Source organism: Chelonia mydas, chromosome 2 (genome assembly GCF_015237465.2).
Source record: "Chelonia mydas isolate rCheMyd1 chromosome 2, rCheMyd1.pri.v2, whole genome shotgun sequence".
NCBI lineage: Eukaryota > Metazoa > Chordata > Testudines > Cheloniidae > Chelonia > Chelonia mydas.
The window spans coordinates 24,338,484-24,359,568 of NC_057850.1; the positions used below are offsets into that span (position 1 = coordinate 24,338,484).

The following is a 21,085-nucleotide window of genomic DNA, read 5'->3' on the forward strand; positions in this document are numbered from 1 at the left end:
GGAACATAGTGTGGACATGCAAACATGATTTAATTACTGCAGTGGCCGTACATCGATATAACTTAGATCGACTTAATTTTCTAGCGTGCACATGCCTCTTCCTCTTGCTGAGGGTATTTTGCTATCTCAAGGGCAGAGGTACCTGCTACCAAACTACACTAGTCCAAATGGTTTACTCCAACAATTGGTTCTGTCCTGCCTATAAAATTGAGCATACATCCCAAGGGCCTCTGCCTTCACAATTCCAGATGGATATGGCAGCAGAGGGTGGCTTCCTCCTGCCACTGCACAAATGGTTTCTAGACCTGAAGGCCCAGGATATACCACAGCAAACACCATGACTTAAAGATAGCATGTATCTTTTCTTTCTATTTTCTTTTAAGAAGTTTAATAATGTTTTAGTCTTTTTTTAGTTGTTGTTGGCCCAAACGTTGTTTCTGGTCCCAATTTATACAATGAGCTAATATTTATCTTCTCCTTTGTTGTTTCTCGTTAAGATCCACAGACAGGTGTGATGAGTGCCAGAGCCCATAGAGATAAAGAGCTGCCAAGACACTCCCTCAGGCCTCACTAGTTCTCCCATTTTAGTCAACGGAGCTTTGGCAATTTACACCAGCTGAGGATCTGGCCAAGCATTTTTTGTGATTCGTGGTCATATCATCGAGTATTTTTCCCCCCTATTTGTTGCTTTTCTAAGAGGTGATAAAAATACTAGTTGACTTTTCTTTCATGTTGGTTTTGTTTGTTGGTTCAATTGTTTCTCAATGTGAACAATGCTGCAATGTTAGAAGTTATCAAAATGTTAATCAAAGTTTAATGGTAAAGCTTTACTTCCTGCTATTGAGTTGTATCCAGCTTATTAGTTAGAGGGGCCTATTCTAGCAGAGTACACCAGCCTCAGTTATACTCCAGCCTAAAGAGCCAGAGGCAGCAAGGGAATGTGGAAAAGCAAAGACCAGCTTAGTGACATCGCAGCTGCTCTCAGGCCACTGGAGTTCAAGGGAGAGAAAAGTCAGAGGGAGAGTGGGAATTGAGAGGCACAGAGACAATGAGTGTCAAAACAGCCTGGCACCCTGAAGACACTTTTCAAAATCTCTGCAATGAGCATGCATACAAACTATGCGCTCATGGATGGTGGGCATGATCTGGACAGGCCTAATCTCCGGACTGTCTGTCCACCCCAGTGGGGCTTTAGAAAATAGGCATTATTAGATTCAGAAGAATGAGCAGCTAAAAGTATCATTGCACACATACAGCTGGTTCTTTGAAAATTTGGCGCACGCTGTTTTGTGATTAAAAGATCAAATATGAAATATTGTGCTAGCCAAGATACTGCAAGAACATTCAGCATACTGTAATTGTAATAAAATAACTGAAGCTGGGTAGAAGCTGTGGTAAAAGTTTTAAAGCCCAGAAAGGTTGCAGGTATGGATTACAGTCTTTAATTCATTCTCAAGATTCATAATGATTTACACATAGCTCAAGGATAGAATCAGTCAGTGCTGAATGAACCTAGAGTGATGAATCATGAGTACCAGTTCATGAAAATATGCAATTCCAATTATTTACTTTTTCAAAGCAACCGTAAATAATCTTTGGGAAACCAGCTGTAAGATTCACAGGGATCCAGTGGCTAAGCACCAAGAATACAAATGCCAGCCAAGTGTGTCCTATAACATTGCAAGGGAAAATGAGCTCTGAAGCCCCCTTTTCTCCCATGTGTGACCTAAAGATTAAAAGAGCACTTTCTAACAAAGCAGTGTAGCTCTGACCTACTTGTAATTAGCCATCATCAAATCAGGTAAACTTTTGGAGCCTCTACAAAACCAGAATGAAAAGGAGTACTTGTGGCACCTTAGAAACTAACAAATTTATTTGAGCATGTCTGACAATAACAAGCAAAGAAGGACATAATCACCAGATGTGTTTGTGCTTTCTATACAGCTACAATATGATAGACTACAAGACTTGTGCCAGAATAATCTTTACATAACTAGCTGATCTTTGCTAACCACTTATTCATTTTTGTGTCTAAATGTGGGGGAGCGTGAGGGGAGGACATTTCCAGCCAGTAATTAATCATAGGGAGAAAAGAAGAGTTGTTCACAAAACAGATATTTAACTATGTCTTAGTTATGCAAAGACTAGTGTTCTGGCACAGAGAAGTACATATAACTAAGGAAGTTAAATCTAATATTTGGACAAACACAACAAAATATTGATGGGAATTACTACGTGGTCACCAACCTGAAGAGGAAATCTTTATTTCTGAAGACCTTTATTGTCTGTGGAACAAAATTTCACTTCTTGCAGAAAGAAAAAAAAATGAATCCAAACTGAATCCGTTAACTGATAAAAATCAGTAGTGAGAGCTTGTTAAGGGGTTTTACAGGAATGAGCAAATGAATGGCCGTCAGCAACATTCAAAGCAATCACCCAAAAAGAGACTAAAGACAAGTTCAAGGCCTTGGTTTATGCAGCTACATAGAAGTTAGCTATTTTTGTTAGTGCTCCAAATACATTATTCTTGAGGACAAACAGGAAAACAAAGCTTTGAAATAGTCAGCATTCTAAAAGGAGGACAAAAATTCTCAAGTACATAGCTGTCAAACTGTGTAAAGCTGGCAATACTAGTTGCACTTTCTAGAATCTAATTTTATATTGTTATAAAAATAAAAAAAAATTGATTAAATTAAACAAATTAATATTCCACCAAAATTATCTAGCATATACATTAGCAGCATATGGAAATTCTCACAACATGAAGTACAATCACCATCTTGTACATGTAAAAGCAAATTCTTAAATTAACACCCCAATTATTGAACGGATAAATGGGAACTCTAATGAGAGCAGACATATTTTCCTTAGTCGTGATGGTTTATTAGCCAGTGTTGTTTTGCTGGGAGTAAATTTTTCATTATTTTAATAGACTGGACAAGAAGCTCCAATATTTTTAAAGTAACTTTATCTGTTGAGCAAGAAAAAAAAATTCCAAACTAAATGTGAGGGAGTAATTAAAATATTGAGTGAAAGCAGAGGGATAATAAAGGATTTGGAAGGCAGCTAGTAAATGCATCACATCAAACTGGGCGCTCAACAAATGAAAAGAATTAAAACATTAAAATCTGAAAGTTACATTTTAAGTTATCAGTGACCAACAAATAATAATAATTGGATAATTCATGAGCAAGATGGTGGAATGACTCAGCAGAAAACAATCTCACTCAGCAGGGTCTGTTTCTCAAAGGATAACATTCATAACTAGAAAGTAATATAAATTAATGTGTGGAAAAGGGATCACAGGATTAGAATAAAACCTCAAATGTGAAACTAGACCTTCCCAAACATATTCTCTCTTTCTCCTAAGGAATCAATTTACAGTTCTTCCCCAAAGCGCTTGTGCAAGATGGAACTAACCCCTATTCTTCCTGCACCTTGTTACAATGTGTTATTTCTTTAATCATTCAAACATACTATATCATTTATAGTTAGCCAGCTGTTACAAGGAGGAGGAAGTAAATCGTTTATTGCAAAGGGAAAAAGGAAAAACTTTGTCAACAAAGGCCAAAAGGAGGGATTCAGAGGACATGTTACTACTTTAAACGTAGCAAAAGAATATTCTCAACTCATACTCCACAGGCTACGGATCCATATACTCCATTATTCAATAATATGATGGTGCGGCCTACATTTTCTGAGATTTGCATTTGATTTTAGTGTGCAATTTATGTCCACTGCTAACATATGACTGATTTTAAAAACAAACAAACTAACCTCATTTAAAATGTTTGATTTTCAAAGCAATTTAGGGGATTTAAACACACCTTCCACTGAGTTTACTTTTAGATGTGTCTGAATCCCCAAAACAGTTTTGAAAATCTGAACCACATGTAGTGACAATGTAGGGAGAACAGGGGGTCTGGACCCCTCAAGAATAAGCAATTGAATCAATTGATTGTATACAATATTACCGCACTATTAAAAAAAAGTGTAATCAAGTATGGTGTCCTATAAAAACTGGTGATACACTGGTCCCAAAAATCATTGTGTGATGGATGGATGAGTTGTGTACAAAGAGTTACATGTGTGTGCTGGAGATATGTTCTTAAAATGTGTTTGGGAGGCAGTGCATAAACCCAGCATGTGCTAGACAAAAGAATGTGGATTTATTTGTCTGACTGACTTGACTGCAGGCAGAGGACAATAAAAGTACATTTACATATACGGTAAACAAAGCCATCAAGTTAACAAGTGAGGGGAGAAGACAGTTTAGCAATCGCTCTGGGGACAGAATCTGCACCCTAGAAAGCCTTCCTGGCTCTTGAGGCAGTGACAATGGACTTTGGGTAACATAAGGGGAGCAAAATGACATTTTAGTTATCCACTGCTTAGGGGACATGGGGGAAAAGCACCTTGTGATCCTGAGAAAGTTGGATCCCCTGGCCAGAAAGGCTAGAGATGCTGTTAACTTTAAGTAAATAAGCAAACTGCATAGGCAAAAATTTTAACTAGCTAAAATTAAGTTTTAGTCACTAGATAGTATGTTTTATTTTGTTTGTAACCAAACTGGTCTCTTTTTCTCTTGTTCAGTATCACTTAAATCTCTGTTCTTTGTTAATAAACTTATTTTTAGTTTTACTATAAAGTATCTACGGTATCTAAGTGCAATTATATTAAAATGAAGTGTGAGTCTTCAGCTAACCTAACAGCCTGGTGTGTCCACTGTCTCTTGGAAGGCTGTGAACTTAATAAGTTCTGTGAGTGCCCAGTGAGAGGGACTGGACGCTGCAGAGAGATGTCTCGGGAGGAACTGGGGTTCACTGATGGTTGCCTGCAGGCAAGGTTTAGACTGGCAGAGTCCCGAGGAGTTTGTTGGCAATGCAGAGAGGCCGGAGTGTCAGGGAGCTGACACACATCTTAGCAGCAGCAAAGCTCTCAACTTGCTGAGGCAGAAGAGTAACACAATGGCTTACAGTTCTGGGAGTCCTGAGCTGAATGTCACATATGTATCAAGTGTAAGATATACAGACACATGTATAACCATGTGCTTCACTTCAACTCATTAAGTCACAAGCATTTGGAGGCTAAATTTCTGTTTAGAATAGGTGCACAGAGGTAGTAGGAAGGCACAGTGAACCCCCTTCCTCTACAATAAATACTACAGCTAACATTCCCCACATTCTGGGAAGTTTGGTTAGTGCACCTAATGATGTTCCATAGCCCGAAGGGGGCATGGTCCCCCCAAGCAGAAGCACCGGAATGGGAGGGGCTAGGGGGCCATGGCTCTCCCACTTTTTAATGGCCGTAAGGGTAAGCAACTGGGGAAAGAAGGGTGAAGAGGAGTGAGTGGGCGGGGGGTGGGGGGGGAGAGGCTTCAGGAAAAGGGACAGTGTGAGGTCAGGGGCTTGGAAAGAAAGGGCAGCACAAGGGCGGGGGCATGGTTTGGGTGCCTGTAGCCCCCCCAGATTTAGGGCTCTTCCACGGCTCCTGCCCCCAAGCAGTCAGCCAGCATCAAAGACCATTTGCAGATTGAGCAATGTCAGTAGCAGTATATGCATCTGTTAAGCATGCTCTTCCTGTGACCCCAGAGCCATTTCTGCTTGTAACTATCCTCTGGAGATAGAAAACCTAGGCACCTCTGCCTATCCACTGACTGTTTTCATGCATAAACATACAACCCAACACTCCTTTCAGTGGGAAAGAGAGGGCCAAATTCCACTCTGTTATGCCTGTGCAACCTCAGCTGAAGTCAAGGGGGTTGCATGAGCATAGCCAAGAGCAGAATTGGTCCTATTCTTTCGTGCTTTCAAAGCAAAGGTTGGTTTGGAACGAAAACACACTAGGACAGACTTGAGACCACTGTCAAGACCACATAGGATCATTTTTAATCTTAGCAATACCAACAGCATATTTTTAAATAGTAATACATAAGATATAGACACAATGCAAACAAAAAGGGGTGCATGAACAATCATGACACTTGGCAGCCCAGGGCAGCAGGGCCTCGTGCCACCCTATATAATATAATGATGGTATTAGCTACAGTTTCAACAAAGCAGCAATATGTATTCCATGCAAGTTCAGTGTCCCACTGCAGAATGATCATTCCCCCGCAAATGCATTTGCTTAGAAAGTAGTAACATCAATATTTTATAGCTACATTTAAGTAAACAGAATGAAGTTTTTTCCTATAACCCATTTTCAGACATTTTAACTATACAGATAAATAAGAGCAAGCTTCCTCTTAAGACACTTCAGTTCAGAGAACGTGTGAAAATGAGTAAGGAAGAGCTAGACCCCGATGATGTTCCCTTTGAAGTCACGGCAAAACTCCCATTGGTGTCAATAATGCTGTACTATCCCCTTAGCAAAGGGAAAACACTATTGCATATGTAAAAGGGGAAACCCACTTCTGCACATCAGAGTGATCTAATGAAAAAGCACTGCTGTCTTATATATCAATTACCTTGACCCTGAACATGACTGATGAGATGAACTGCCAAAAAAGCCAAGAGGAACCAGCTGTGTATCTTGTATCGACAAACCTTCATCCTGGATACACGTAGTATCAGCAAGTCTGAAAACATACAGAACAGAAATATTTATCAAGCCTCTAAACCTAGAACATTCACTTAAATGAAAAATCAAGGGTCAAGTCATGGTTCCATCATATCAACTAGAGTTTTGCCATTGACTTCAAATGGGACCAGGATTTCACCCACAAACTCTGGTTAGTAACTAAAGCAATTTCCTTGGGAAAGGCTGAGGAATTATTTGAGCATTTATTTCACTCTCCAAAGTTGCATTCTGACAAAGCAACAGCCAATCTCCAAATCTTGTCAGGAAAAGGGTTGGAGCCTATGAAGTTAAAAGCTGAGGACAATTTTTTCAAAAGTGCCCCAATTTCAGGTGCTGAATCCCTTTGGAAATCTGCTTCATGTCCTTTGTGGAGCAGACAGGGAGAGTGTTGGGAACAGAAACTGCTATAATGACAAAATAAAACCTCTCTTGTTCCAAAATGAGCTTTAAAAAAAAAGAGAGAGAGAGAGACACACACACACACAACAGTGTCCTAACTGAGCATCCCTGTGAATGTCAGGCCATGTAATATGGACCAATGCTGCCCAGACAGAGTATCAAGGCATCTGAAAGAAGGATTCTATGACCACAAATACAGTAATAATTACAATTTAATATCTGCTTTGCATCCACTCCTCTGAAAGTGATTCCTTTAACAATAGGATCATGGGGTAACAGGTTTATGGTCTATAATGGCTTCACAAATGTGCACAGTTTATAAGTAAATAGATGGATTTTCCTAATTGCCAGACCTGCAAACTCAGCCAGGAACCCATTTATCAGTGCATTTACTGTTTAACTGACGTGTGCTCTTCTAGTAAGGGGGTAAAAATTGCACAGTCAATTTAGTTAACAATTCTGCCGAGGAGTCACAATCCAGCTCACTCTCCCATAGCCCTGGAGAAGCCACTGAGCCAATTCTCTTCTACTGAAGTTTTTAATACCACTTTTATCACTCAAGTATCTGATAATTGGGGTAAAAGATCATTTTCTCACTAAAGCAAGCAGATATGGCTCAGAATACACACTGGGAATAGACCATTTTTGTACAGTCACTTTTTATTTTAAAGCGTTGTCATGGTTAGAAGAGACTTGCTTTGAAATACACTTAAGAAACAATATGAATTCATCATCTGAACTTGGCCCATATACAATTTATACTATTACAATTGTTGAATAATTGTAACCCCTCTCATAAATAAAAAATAGCAAATTCTTGATTATATTTAATTTTTTATCAAACATTTATAAAGGCACAGATTTAGAAACAACTTTGGTATATATGTTCTGCTTTGCAACTTCCTCCTCTCTGCTTCCCACCTCACTCCTCTACAATCTCCCCATAGTACCACCAATAAAAAAACCCCACAAACAAACACAAACTTCCTGGTGACCTTAGTACTGAGTGGGTCACTCCCCTCTTCGACTCTCTTAGCTAACTCCCTTTCACATTAAAGCTCCTCACCCTCACAGTTGTACTGTGGCCTACCTTTGATCTCATTCTTTACCACTCTTCTTCATTACCTAACTCCCTCCCCTTTGCCAACACCTAAGAACATAAGAATAGCCACCCTGGGTCAGATCAATGGTCTGTCTAACCCAATAGTCGGTCTTCTGACAGTTGCCAATGACAGGTGCTTTAAAGGGAATGACCAGAACAGAGCAACTATTGAGTGATCCATCCCGTCATCCAGTCCCAACTTCTGTCAGTTGGAGACTTAGGGACACCCAGAGCATGGGGTTGCATCCCTAACCATCTTGGCTACTAGCCATTGGTGAACCTGTTCTATATAAACTTATCTAATTAATTTTGGACCACCATGTTATTTCATTGGCAATCAATTAACTTTAGTTAGACTAGGACCAAAACCTCTAGTCTAGACAAGTTTCAGAGCTTTGATTTGTCCTCTTCATATATCCCAATCTTGCAAACACTTTCTTCAAAAGGGATTGTGGCTAGTGAACGCTATGCCTGATAGCCTTTGCAAGGTCATACCATTAGGGCAGCATGACAGTTTTTGTACTGCATTAACTATATCGGTTTAGAAACAGATACAGTCTAACGTCAGTACTGGGCAAATTAGTTGAAACAATAGTAAAGAATGGAATTGTCAGATACATAGAAGAACATAAATTGTTGGGCAAAAGTCAACCTGGTTACTGTAAATGGAAATCATGTCTTACTAATCTATTAGAGTTCTTTGAAGGAGTCAACAAAATGTTGACAAGGGGGATCCAGTGGACATAGTTTACTTAGATTTCCAGAAAGCCTTTGACAAGGTCCCTCACCAAAGGCTCTTAAGTAAATTAAGTTGTCATGGGATAAGAAGGAAGATCCCTTCATGGATTGAGAACTGGTTAAAAGACAGGGAACAAAGGGTAGGAATAAATGGTAAATTTTCAGAATGGAGAGGGGTAACTAGTGGTGTTTCCCAAGGGTCAGTTCTAGGACCAGTCCTATTCAACTTATTCATAAATGATCTGGAGAAAGAGGTAAACAGTGAGGTGGCAAAGTTTGCAGACAATACTAAACTGCTCAAGATAGTTAAGACCAAAGCAAACCATGAAGAACTTCAAAAAGATCTCACAAAACTAAGTGACTGGGCAACAAAATGGCAAATAAAATTTAATGTGGATAAATGTAAAGTAATGCACATTGGAAAAAATAACCCCAACTATACATACAATATGATGGGGGCTAATTTAGCTACAACTAATCAGGAAAGAGATCTTGGAGTCATTGTGGATAGTTCTCTGAAGACGTCCATGCAGTGCGCAGCGGCAGTCAAAAAAGCAAACAGGATGTTAGGAATCATTTAAAAAGGGATAGAGAATAAGACAGAGAATATCTTATAGGCCTTATATAAATCCATGGTACACCCACATGTTGAATACTGTGTACAGATGTGGTCTCCTCACCTCAAAAAAGATATACTGACATTAGAAAAGGTTCAGAGAAGGGCAACTAAAATGATTAGGGGGTTGGAACAGGTCCCATATGAGGAGAGATTAAAGAGGCTAGGACTTTTCAACTTGGAAAAGAGGAGACTAAAGGGGGATATGATAGAAATATATAAAATCATGAGTGATGTGGAGAAAGTGAATAAGGAAAAGTTATTTACTTGTTCCCATAATATAAGAACTAGGGGCCACCAAATGAAATTAATGGGCAGCAGCTTTAAAACAAATAAAAGGACGTTCTTCTTTACACAGTGCACAGTGAACCTGTGGAACTCCTTGCCTGAGGAGGTTGTGAAGGCTAGGACTATAACAGGGTTTGAAAGAGAACTAGATAAATTCATGGAGGTTAAGTTCATTAATGGCTATTAGCCAGGCTAAGTAAGGAATGGTGTCCCTAGCCTCTGTTTGTCAGAGGGTCGAGATGGATGGCAGGAGAGACATCATTTGATCATTACCTGTTGGGTCACTCCCTCTGGGACACCTGGCATTGGCCACTGTCAGCAGACAGGATACTGGGCTGGATGGATCTTTGGTCTGACCCAGTATGGCCATTCTTAGGTTCTTATGTTCTTAGTCAAAGCAGTACAACCCCCTTGGGTGTGGATGCAGGTATACAGGTTCCTATATGGATATAATTTCCATTCTGTACCAATATAAACACCTCTATGCCAGCATAGCAGTGTCCCAACTCTGATATTCTATGATTCTAGTGTGAAGAGACCTCAGGAGGTCATCTAGTCCAATCCCCTGCCCAAACCAGGACCAACACCAACTAAATCATCCCAGCCAGGGCTTTGTCAAGCCAGGCCTTAAAAACCCCTAAGGATGGAGATTCCACCACCTCTCTAGGGAACCCATTCCAGTGCTTCACCACCTAGGCGGTTGTTAAAGCTGTACTAGAACTGTGTTCAGACAAGCCCTTACACTGTAAGCGCCTCAAGCCAGGGACACAGTCTGCTCTGTGATTTAGACAGCAATGGGCATGCTGTCAGCACTCAGCAAATAACTGGAGGATAATAAAGGACCAGCTCCTAGCTAAAAACCGGACTGTGAAACGTGTGGCAGGTGGGATCAGGCCCAATCCGAAATGAACAGGTACCGGGAAGCAAAAGGGTGATTTCAGTAGCCTGCATAGGCCAGGGATTATTATTGGGAAATAATGCAACCCAGCATCAATCCACACACAAGGCGGATTTCTCTGCTCACGTTGCCCCCAGCGCCCAGGCCGGACCCTTGTTACTGCTGAGGGCCGACTAAAGGCGAGGCCAAGGGCTCGGGGAAAGTAACTGCGCCCCGGAGCGGCGAGTGGAGCAAGCCCCTTACTCCTGGCTCCTGCCGGGGCGCTCACATGGCTTTGGTGTTCGCTGTTTCCGGCCTGCCCCCCAGCCCAGCCCGCCCGGGTGTCTGCGGGCTGACTCGCTTCACGTGTCACCCCCTCTGGGGAGGTGTTCTTCGCAAACCCATAGGGAGGGGGCGTCTCTGCGGAGGCTAGGCAGTCCCGCAGCAGTCGCCCCCGGGCGGGGCTGCGGATCCCCGTGGAATGGGCGGCCCCGGGCTGCAGACTCCTCTCTGCAGAGCTCCGGCACGATGGAAAACGGCACCGAGGGCGGGCGTGTGTTTCCTCCCTGTGCGGAGCTCGGCAAAGGGGGGGGGACCCCTGGCGAAGCCTCTGATCTCCTATCACCGCCCTCCGGAGACCGAGGAGACACCCCTCGATTACAGGCGAACCCCGGCGAGGAACTGCGAGCGCACGCCCAGGCGGACAAGTCACAAGACCCGGGCGTGGGGGGACGAGGGACAGAAAAGTCTGTGTCGTGCCGGTCAGCCCTGGGGAGCTGGTGCACCCGGCCGGCGAGGAAGCGAAGCCCAGGGAGAGCCAGAGACACTGATACAGGATGCCACGTTTTGCAGAAGATTCTATGGATTTTTCTTTTCCATTTCAGCCCCGTTTCACCTAAGGCTTCCCCGCGCCACTCGCCTACAGCTTCCTCTCCTGGCTGGCAAGCCATCAATCAATCACATCCACCACCCATCACTGGCTCTTTCCTGCTTCTCCTTTGCTTATGGCCAACAAAAGGCTGAATTTTGGAGGTGGCAGATAATTACCATGATCAGTAACAACTCGGGTTGTTACCCTAGGTATTGTACAAGAATCATCAGCTTTTAAACTACCTCCCCCCCAAATGTAAAAAAAGTGTGACAAAATAAAATCAAACAGACCTTTGTAGTCATGAGTGGTTTAGTTGCTTGACGAGGAAGTGTAGCTTTGCCTGGGAGAAATCACCCCTTGCTAATACACACTCCTTCTTTCCCTCTTTAATGTGAGTGTTACTCTGCTTCTAAAAGTTTCTTTCCACCCTCCAGCTGCTCGTTCCTTCACAGCATGATCTGATAAGAAGAAAGGGTAGAGAAACAAGGGAGCCAATTATAAAGCAGAAGGTGGAAGGAAGAGGAAAAAGGGGGGGGGGGGGGGGCTGAAGAGTCACTGATATCCAGCCAACCCCTCCCCAGCCAGCCCCAACTCAGGATTTCAGAGAATGAATCCTTGGACTGGTGCAATTCCAGGTGTATACTGGAAATCTGAACTGAAGGGAATTTAGCCTTTTAATTTAAAGGAAACATTAGATGCTGTTGGGGGAATGGCATTAAAAGTACATTTTCGGGGTGGAGCTCAAGCAACCCTATTTTTTCCCAGGTACTGTAGTTTTCCTTGTGTCAATTATATGATGCCTCTTCCTTTGTGTTTTGTTTCCTTTCAATTTACATTTCCTTCCCCCAAAGTTACTCCTGTAGATTTAAATAACAATTTTAAAAGATGCCTAATCAAGACTTGAGGTGCCCTAATACATCATTCATAATACAATAAGTTTCCTGTACTATTTGGAATCCAAATGGTCTTGGCACATGTTATAATTCAGATCTAGACAAGCCACTTGGCAAATAGGCCTCCTGAACACCTTAGTCATGGTCTGTCTATGGCCCCAGGATTGGTCCTGCAGACTCATTCACAAGTCATTTTATGGGCAGGAATATTTTCTCTGAGCTATAATTGCTTCAGAAGGGAGTTCTTTAATTCACTCCCTTTCAAAATCATATTGCATAGCAAATGTTAAAAATATTGAAAGGGAAAATACCAAAATGTGGGGATTTTATTCTTGTTATACCCTTAGACTTTCTATTATATCCCATATAGACTTCTATCCATTATGGTCATTTCTTTGTATTCTGCTACATTGTGGGACGTGCAATAGCTAACACTTTGTGCCACTTGAGAAAAAAAGCCCCCTGCATTATGTGAGCCCTCTAAAGCAATAATGTGACAGTGCCCTGGGTTGCAGTCATTGTCCCAAAGAATATCATAACTTCAGCCACTAAATTACTTGTGCAGCAGGGGGGAAAGTATACAGGAGAAGGGGAGGGAGATGGGCCGATCTAGTAATAGATCCCTGAAGCCTTTGTAAAGGTGGTGAGAGAAATCAACCCAGTTTATGCTTGGTTGCAGCTTCTTGTGCAGTCCATAATGAAGTTGGAGCTCATTTGAAGGCACTTCAAGGAGCAGAGTCTGGCTCTCTTTAATAAATAAATAAATTAAATAAAATAAAAATATCTGGTAGCAGGCAAAATGCATGAGCACCACCATGTGGCTGCATCCAGCCAGGTTCCTGTACTAAGTAGCCATGAGAGCAAATGTCACCCATCATACCAATGACTAAACATTGGAACAGCCTGTGAACAAATCTACACTTCAATTGTAAGCCACCTATCTACAGCAGAAATAGTTTTTAAAAAATCCCTTCCATGTGTACAAAGCATCTATTTTAAAGGAACACTACCACGTTAAAAAGGATGGATCTGCTTCTGACCTCACACAGGTTTTTTATTGCATAACTCCATTGGCTTTATTTATAATAATCTCTCTTCCTGATTTACACCCCTGTATGTGCATTTAAAACCAAGCCCCCCCCCTTCTCTTTTTATTTGTTTTTCAGAATTAGTGTTCATTGTTTACACTTCACTATGCTTGGTCAGTGAAACACCACAGAATAGCAGAGTCACAACAGAGCTGGCTGTTTGGGTTTCTAGAACTAGTTGAGCATTTACGCTATTTAAAAACTGCTTTTACTGAAAATTTCTCTTCATTTTAGGTTTTGTAAAACCCTTTGAAAATAAAACAAGTTTTGGGCCATAGCGTGCCTACCCTATATGCAAATGCATGTAAACATGTCCACTGTTGACATGTGAACAAAATTCTTAAATGACTGTCACTATTGACGCAAACAATCTGTTTACACTGAGGTCCAAACTTGCTTCCACTGAAGTCAATGGGAGTTTTAATGAGAGTAGGATTGGACCCTAGATCTTTATCTTCAGCTTGTGTAAATTGGCCAAGCTTCATTGATTTCAAAGGAGCAGAGCAATACCAATTTACACCAGCTGACGATCTAGCCCATTATTTCAAAGCTATTCTTTGAACACGCTTTGCTTGGACAGTATGGATCATACAAAATATATGGGAGTTTTTAAAAACCAGAGTTAGAAATGGGTCCACACAATGAACAAAGGTAGGGGGGGAAGTTCCTGTGAAATGTTTAAATTTTGTGGAATCGGCATTTTCTGCGGGGCGGGAGGGGGGAAACTGTTCTGTCAGAAAACCTTTGACCAGCTCTAGTGGATAGAGCACCGGTCTGGGACTTGGGAGATCTGGGTCCTATTTCCAGTTTGGCCACTGACCTCCTGGGTGACCTTGGGCAAGTAACTTCCCCACTCTGCCTCAGTTTCCCTATTTGTAAAAGGGGATAATGATCCATCATCGTTGCAAAGCATTTGAGAGATGCTGAAATCTTTATCTTCAGCTTGTGTAAATTGGCCAAGCTTCATTGATTTCAAAGGAGCAGAGCAATACCAATTTACACCAGCTGACGATCTAGCCCATTATTTCAAAGCTATTCTTTGAACACGCTTTGCTTGGACAGTATGGATCATACAAAATATATGGGAGTTTTTAAAAACCAGAGTTAGAAATGGGTCCACACAATGAACAAAGGTTGGGATCCACAAAGATCCTTCAGCACCTAAACCCCAGGCTTTGGCTTCACTGCAATCCATAAAACTCCCAATGAACCCTGTAGGCACCTAAACTCACTTGGTGCCTAAGTTTTCAGAGTAAAAATTCCTGCAGAGTCATAATAATCTGTCAGCTCTGAATATCTCTTAGGGCTAACACAGGTTGACCCTGGGGATCTCTGCTTTGGGTCTACGAGAAGAAGATTATTAAAGTTTTTGTATTGTGATGTCCCACAATGGCCCATGTGATAAAGAAATTGTAAGTTTTTGTTTTGTAATTGTAAACAGTGTTTCCTCTGAAACTGGGAGCCCAGTCAGGAGTGATTGTCTCCTGACGATGAAGAAGGCCTATCAAAACTAAATGGGCCATACAAAAACTTTAATAATTGCTCCCTTATGCCCATGAAGAGGCTATGTGCAAAAGGGCTTATCTCATCAGCTTGAATTCTGGAAGAAGGCATTTAAAATAGCTGACAAGAAAATTTCTCATCTTTTTTGCTGTTTGGGCTTCTTGCAGACCCAAAGCAGAGATCCCCAAGGTCAACCTGCGTTAGCCTTAAGAGATATTCAGAGCTGACAGATTACTACGACTCTGTTACCTTTTAAAAACTATAGACTGTAACTGATTAGCATGCATATGTTTGCCTGCATTAACCTTGTAATAATGCTCATTTCTTTTCTTAGTTAATAAAACCTTAGAAAGTTTACTATAGGACTGGCTACAAGTGTTGTCTTTCATGTAAGATCTAAGATACAGATTAACCTGGGGCAAGTGACTGGTCTCTTAGGACTGGAAGCAACCTCAATATTTTGTGATCTTTAGTGTACAGCAATTACCTATCACTATGTCCAACCTGCCTGGGTGGCAAGATAGACTGGAATGTCCAAGAGGACTGTCCGTGACTCCAGGGTAGGACTGATATAGTGTGTTAGGAGTTCACATTTGTGACTGTGTTGGTGAGATCTAATTTTAGAACATACCACTAGTTTCGGGGGGGGTCTGTGTCCTACTTCTTGACAGTTTCCCTGCGGTTGGCATCATGGTCATGACTCATTCCAGACAGCATGACACGCACCCAGGACACTAGGTTGCAGTCCTCCTAGTCCAATCACTTTCATTATTTGTCCACAGTGGAACAGCTTTGACAGGACAGATTGAGGCAGCCCCCCAGTCAGAATACCTGATAGCTCGGCAGTTACGGCATGTACCCTGAGGGGTGGGAGGCTTTGAGCAGGGGCCTTTCTCCCACTCTGGCAGAGAAGGGGGAAATTGAAACTGGGTGCCCCCACATCCCTGGGTCTGAGTGCTCTAACCACTGGGCTAAAAGTTAAGGTGGGCGGCACCACCACCACTTCCTCCTCTAGCTGTTGTGTGGAATGAGGTAGGCACTGAGTCCCACAAGAAACTCCTTAGCCACCTAACCTGCTTGACTTTGGGAGCAGGTTCCCATTTGTGCATCTCTAAGCAGGATTAGGCGCCTATCTCTGGGAGAGGGGTGGGGGCTTAGCACATGCCCCTAATCATCATCTTCCACTGGATACTTTAGGTGGCTCCCTACCTTGGATGCTGGCTTTTGTGGTTCACTCTTAGCCCCTATCTTTCCCCATTCATTGTAAAGGGATCCTAGGTGCCTGGCTCAGGCTTTATGGATTGCAGTGTTGTTCCTGTGATTTTCTAGGCCTCTAAAAGTTAGGCATTGTGACATTCAGTGTTGCAAAACCTAAGTCCCTTCATGGATCCCACCCGAAGTGCCAATGTAGAAGGATCATAAAGGATGGAATAACCATGGAAGCGTGGAAAGGTTTTGATTAAGAATGAACATGACTGAAAAGCTAATTGTAAAACTGAGCCAAGTATTGTGTACATGGAAATAGTATTCAATTGAAGCCAGTCAGAACGGAAGCCAACTACTAGATAAACTCGGGGGTGGGGGAGAGGATTTGCATAATTATAGACTCACCACTTTTTAAAATGTGGGCTTTTTTATTTCTCTCAGTCTCCCTGATCCACAGATTAAAAATAATATGTTAATTGGCCGGGATGTTCATTTTGGAACTTGTTTATTTTGTGTTTCAAAAAAATTGCAAACAATTTGAAATAAACTGGGCCTTTACTGTAGTGAGAGAAGCCAAGTGACTAGTGATTTTTGTGCTCCTATCTTGGGAGGCCTTAAAGAGGGCCTAATTTTTAGAAAGTGTTGAGCACCCTCCTGCTAAAAAATACAGCCCCCTTTACGGTATCTCAAGATGAGCCCCCAAAAGTCAACACATCAAAAAATCACTAGTCACTTTTAAAAATCTTGCCCAGGGAGTTTTACTAAGGTTTGCAAAACTAGGCCTAATTGCATGACTCCAATTAACATTCCTGGGATTTTAATTTTGTATCAAGAGAACAGAATACACACAAAGAGAAAGCTAACGTTTGAAATTAAGTTACAGCGCATTACATCTACCTTAAAATTTTGAAATGCTGATTAAGAAGCATGATAGTTCCCACCAGCACTCTTTTGAAGTGGGTTTGCCAAGATCAGTCTTTAAGCACTTGTGATAATGACATTATTTATGAAGTTGTTTGCTCAGAGACTTGAGGATGCTTTCAAAATCTATTTTTACAGCACATAAGTGATTTAATTTAACCCATCTCAAATCAATAGCAAAAATTCTATTAAAAAACATAATTGTGATATACCATATTTGATCTATTGGCCTTGCATACAATTTAAGTGTCTCCTCTGTAGCTGCTAAGCATTTTTCAGTTATTTTAGGACTTAGAAGCATAATCAAAGGACTTACTTTCAGGAGTAATTATTTTTCTGGAGGAATAATTTTTCTAATGCTTTTCACTGTGTAACAGCTGTTTCTCTTCTGTCATCTTTGCTGATGTGGCTTTTTACATGTGAGAGTGTTTTAGCTAGAAAGTGACTGGCTAGTCCAACTCTGTCCTATTATTGGTTGAGATGTTTCTCCGATGAATCACTTAATTTCACGTAATGACTTTCAGATGTGTTTGTCACCATCAGTACTTTGTGAGTGACAGGACTGCTGGATTAATTCATTTGGAGTTTATTACATATGATGAGGTAAGGACAAGTGATACAGAGAAATAAAAGCCAGCATGATGATGTGGCAACTCAAGTGTTACTGTTGATGTATGGTGTTTGATGCTGCCCCTGTGCCTAGGCAAAGGATAGGAGCAAAACTGAGTGGAGATGAGCCAAGGAGGATGGAAAGAGGGGAGCAGTTCCTCCATGATAATTTTTTCCTCTTCATTCCCTGAAGTCCAGGAATGTTTCATATCCCCATTAAATGGTGCATGGGTTAGCAGGCAACATAGACCAATGGAGTAAATGCTGCTCCTAGCAACACTAGATTCGGCTCCACACATGCACGGGGTTTACTGGACAGGCTCAGGCAAAAAAGTGAATTGCATTACAGCATTTAAGGGAACTCTGATGCTAGAGAATAGAGGGAGGCCAAACAGAAAGGCTGTTACACCATAAGGAAGTAGCTTCCTGTCCCTGGGTTCTGTGATTAGAGGCAGTGATCTCTTTAGGAGAAATCCGTCAAATTCTGTGAGGTGGCCTGTAGAAAACACATTATTATTTTACAAAGACTGAAGGCCTGACCCCAAAAGCACTAACAATTACATGTGATGTTATTTACTACCTCTAGCAATTCTACTGACTTCAGAGGGACTACTCATGGTTAGTAACTATTATAGACCTGATCTTAAGCCCACTGAAGTCAATGGGTGTCTTTTCCCTGGTTTAAGTGAGCTTTAGATCAGGCCTTATACTCAGTAGATCAGGCCCATAACTTTTTTCCTTTAAAAATGAAAGCTTGTGGGAGCTGGGAGCGATGCCAATACATTCTCTGTATACAGTGAGTTATGACATAAGTCAGAAGAAGTTATTCTGGTGCTGCCCATGGGACACATCTGGAACAAGGCACACACTCCTTTCCAGCTAATGCCTATCTTATGGTATCATCTATTACATCGGAGGCTAAAGGCCGACAGAGAGCTTCTTTTGTTCCTGACATGGGTAAGCAGACTTCTCATAGTGAATGCTGTGGTTAGTGCTCCCCCATCTGTTTTAATCTACTTTAACCACTGTTATTGCACTTCTACATATAATAAATAATTGGTTCTGTTGATACAGACGTGTATCAATGGAACCAGTCTCCACCCTTACTCTACAGCTAATTTGCATGCAACAATTTATCTTTGGTTGTGATGAGTCAGTGATATGAAGGAAACTGCACAGATGATGGATTACTTGGCCCAACTGCCAGAGTTCTTCAAAGGTTGATGCATCACCTGTACAACTCAACACAAACTCCCCCATGCAACCCACATGCTCAAATGAATCAATACAACCACCCACACAGCAATACAATCAGCACACACAACCCCAAACACACACAATCTCTCACTGCAGCACGCACCTCTCTCCACCACCTGCACAAATCTACACAAAATCCCCCAGCACAACCCCCACAGATACAAATCAACACACACAACAATCCCACATATTTTCCATTTTCTTTTCTGGATAATTTTAGAGATAAGGAGCTGTGGAACTCTGATGAGTCTTGCCATTATTAAGGCCTTTCATTAAATACCTAGTATTTTTCTAAGGCATTTTCTTTTTAAAGCATTGAGGCATCTGTCTGTATCTTGGGTGGATTTCCAGCTTTCACATCCATATGGTACGATGGAAATAACATCGTACCATATTTATGACATGAAAGTTGTAGATTTTTGATGAGCAAATCTTGTTTAAGTTGGTGAATGCAACTGCTTCCTTGACAATTCATGGCATTATTTCCTTCTGAATAGCCTCATTGGCTTGTATGTTACTGCCAAGGTATGAAAATGGACTCATTTGTTTGTATTCCTTTGCTGTCTAAAGTAATGCTTAAGTTGCAAGTTGCTGGATGTGATGCTTTTGGGGGGTATCCAGAGTTGCGAAGCACCTCACCACCACCTGGCCTGAGTGTGAGGAAGCGTTGTCTGTGCCTCTTGTGAATCAGCTCCCTGAATCCAACAGCCTCTGGCAGCACAAGCACTGCCTTCCAGGCCTCTCCCTCTACAGGTTAGCGATAGGCACACACGAACAGCCCCTGTTCCACTGAATGCTCACAGAACACCCAGATTCACTATTCCCAAAGTATAGAGGTGTGTACTAATCCAAGACTCAACTCAGGATCACCAGCCTACTTAACACACAGCACTTAGGTAGATATAGTGAAAACAAGGATAAATTTATCAAAGAAGAGAAAGGGAAGTAATAGAAAGCAAGAATATTGGGAACAAATGGTTACATATAAAACGAAAACAAAATATTTTCTAGAGTCTAAACTTAACTAACTCACAAAGCATTCCCCTATCTCCTCTAAGAGAGCTTATCCCAAAGTCCTTTTCCCAGTGTTTTCGACCAGTTTGGCTGAGATTCCCTCCTTTCATAGCATCAAGTCTGCCGATTGCTTGTCCTCCTTACTGAAGGATAATTGGGGGTTCATCTGCACTCCAGATACAATTCCAAAAGCACACTGTCTTACTCCTAAACAGGATAACCCCTGCTGTTTTGTTTTTTCCTGCAGACCTTGCAATCTATTGGATTAGCATTTTGCTCAGACTGTAAGTGGGCATCCATCTTCCCCCAAGCCTGTCAGGAGTATATGCATCACCTTTTTGTGACCTGCCTTAACTCTCAGAACTAGAGAATATAGTTTTTAGTATATAATGCCTCACATATTTTCTGTACATACATCTCACAATGATTGTAATGACCACTGTGACACATGCTTTCAGTAGAGTCTTTACATGACACCTTTTGGTGAACCCAGGGAATCACTGTACCCCTACACCCTATTCCAGTTGACATCAAGAGGCTCTTGGATCACACCTCCTCTCTTACCTTGATGACACTGTCTGATCTGTAGGTGTCAGTTCAGAACCTCTTGCCTGAACTATGCATCTCCCACTACATTTCCTCTACGTTTAATATGTACAATTTCTATATCTTATTTTCAGAGGGCTATACTCCAACATAACAGTTTGAAGGTGGTACCTTTTGTCCACTGTAGCCATACCAATGAAGAATGGTCGATTAGGACTCTGAATTTCCTGTTAAATAAGGCCGGCCTTAACTACTGGACTGCCCATACAATCCCATAACATTCTTTTCCTGTGACAGTAGTTCTGGTCAGTTTTTTTTCACTTAAGAAAGCAATGGGAGGAGTCTTGATTTCTTCCCCTGTTTGCATTAGTACCGCTCCTAAACCTGTGCCCAATGCATAAGTGCCCAGTTCAAACATTTTGTCAAAAGCTGGACTGGCCACAACAGGCTTTCCCGACAGCATTTTCTTTACCTCATCAAAGCCTGTCCGACAAGCTGCCGTTCACACTACCTTTATTCAGTTTTGTCTTTTGCACAAGTCTGTGCTAACAGCCACAATGCTGCTGAAAGCACAC

The 21,085-nt window shown here is 41.7% G+C and overlaps 1 protein-coding gene across 4 annotated transcripts in view; it reads right to left on the reverse strand.

Annotated features, from left to right (window-relative positions):
* COL14A1 (collagen type XIV alpha 1 chain) overlaps nt 1-11,949 on the reverse strand; it is a 165,626-nt gene extending 153,677 nt beyond the window's left edge. For all 4 annotated transcript variants that reach the window (XM_043539141.1, XM_037892070.2, XM_007063395.4 and 1 more), the window contains exons 1-2: nt 11,764-11,949; nt 6,470-6,580 (exon numbers count right to left, since the gene is read on the reverse strand). In XM_043539141.1, the coding sequence (XP_043395076.1) occupies nt 6,470-6,554 (85 nt within the window). In that variant the 5' untranslated portion in view covers nt 6,555-6,580; nt 11,764-11,949. The remainder of the gene's footprint in view (nt 1-6,469; nt 6,581-11,763) is intronic.
* Nucleotides 11,950-21,085: the final 9,136 nt, after the last annotated feature.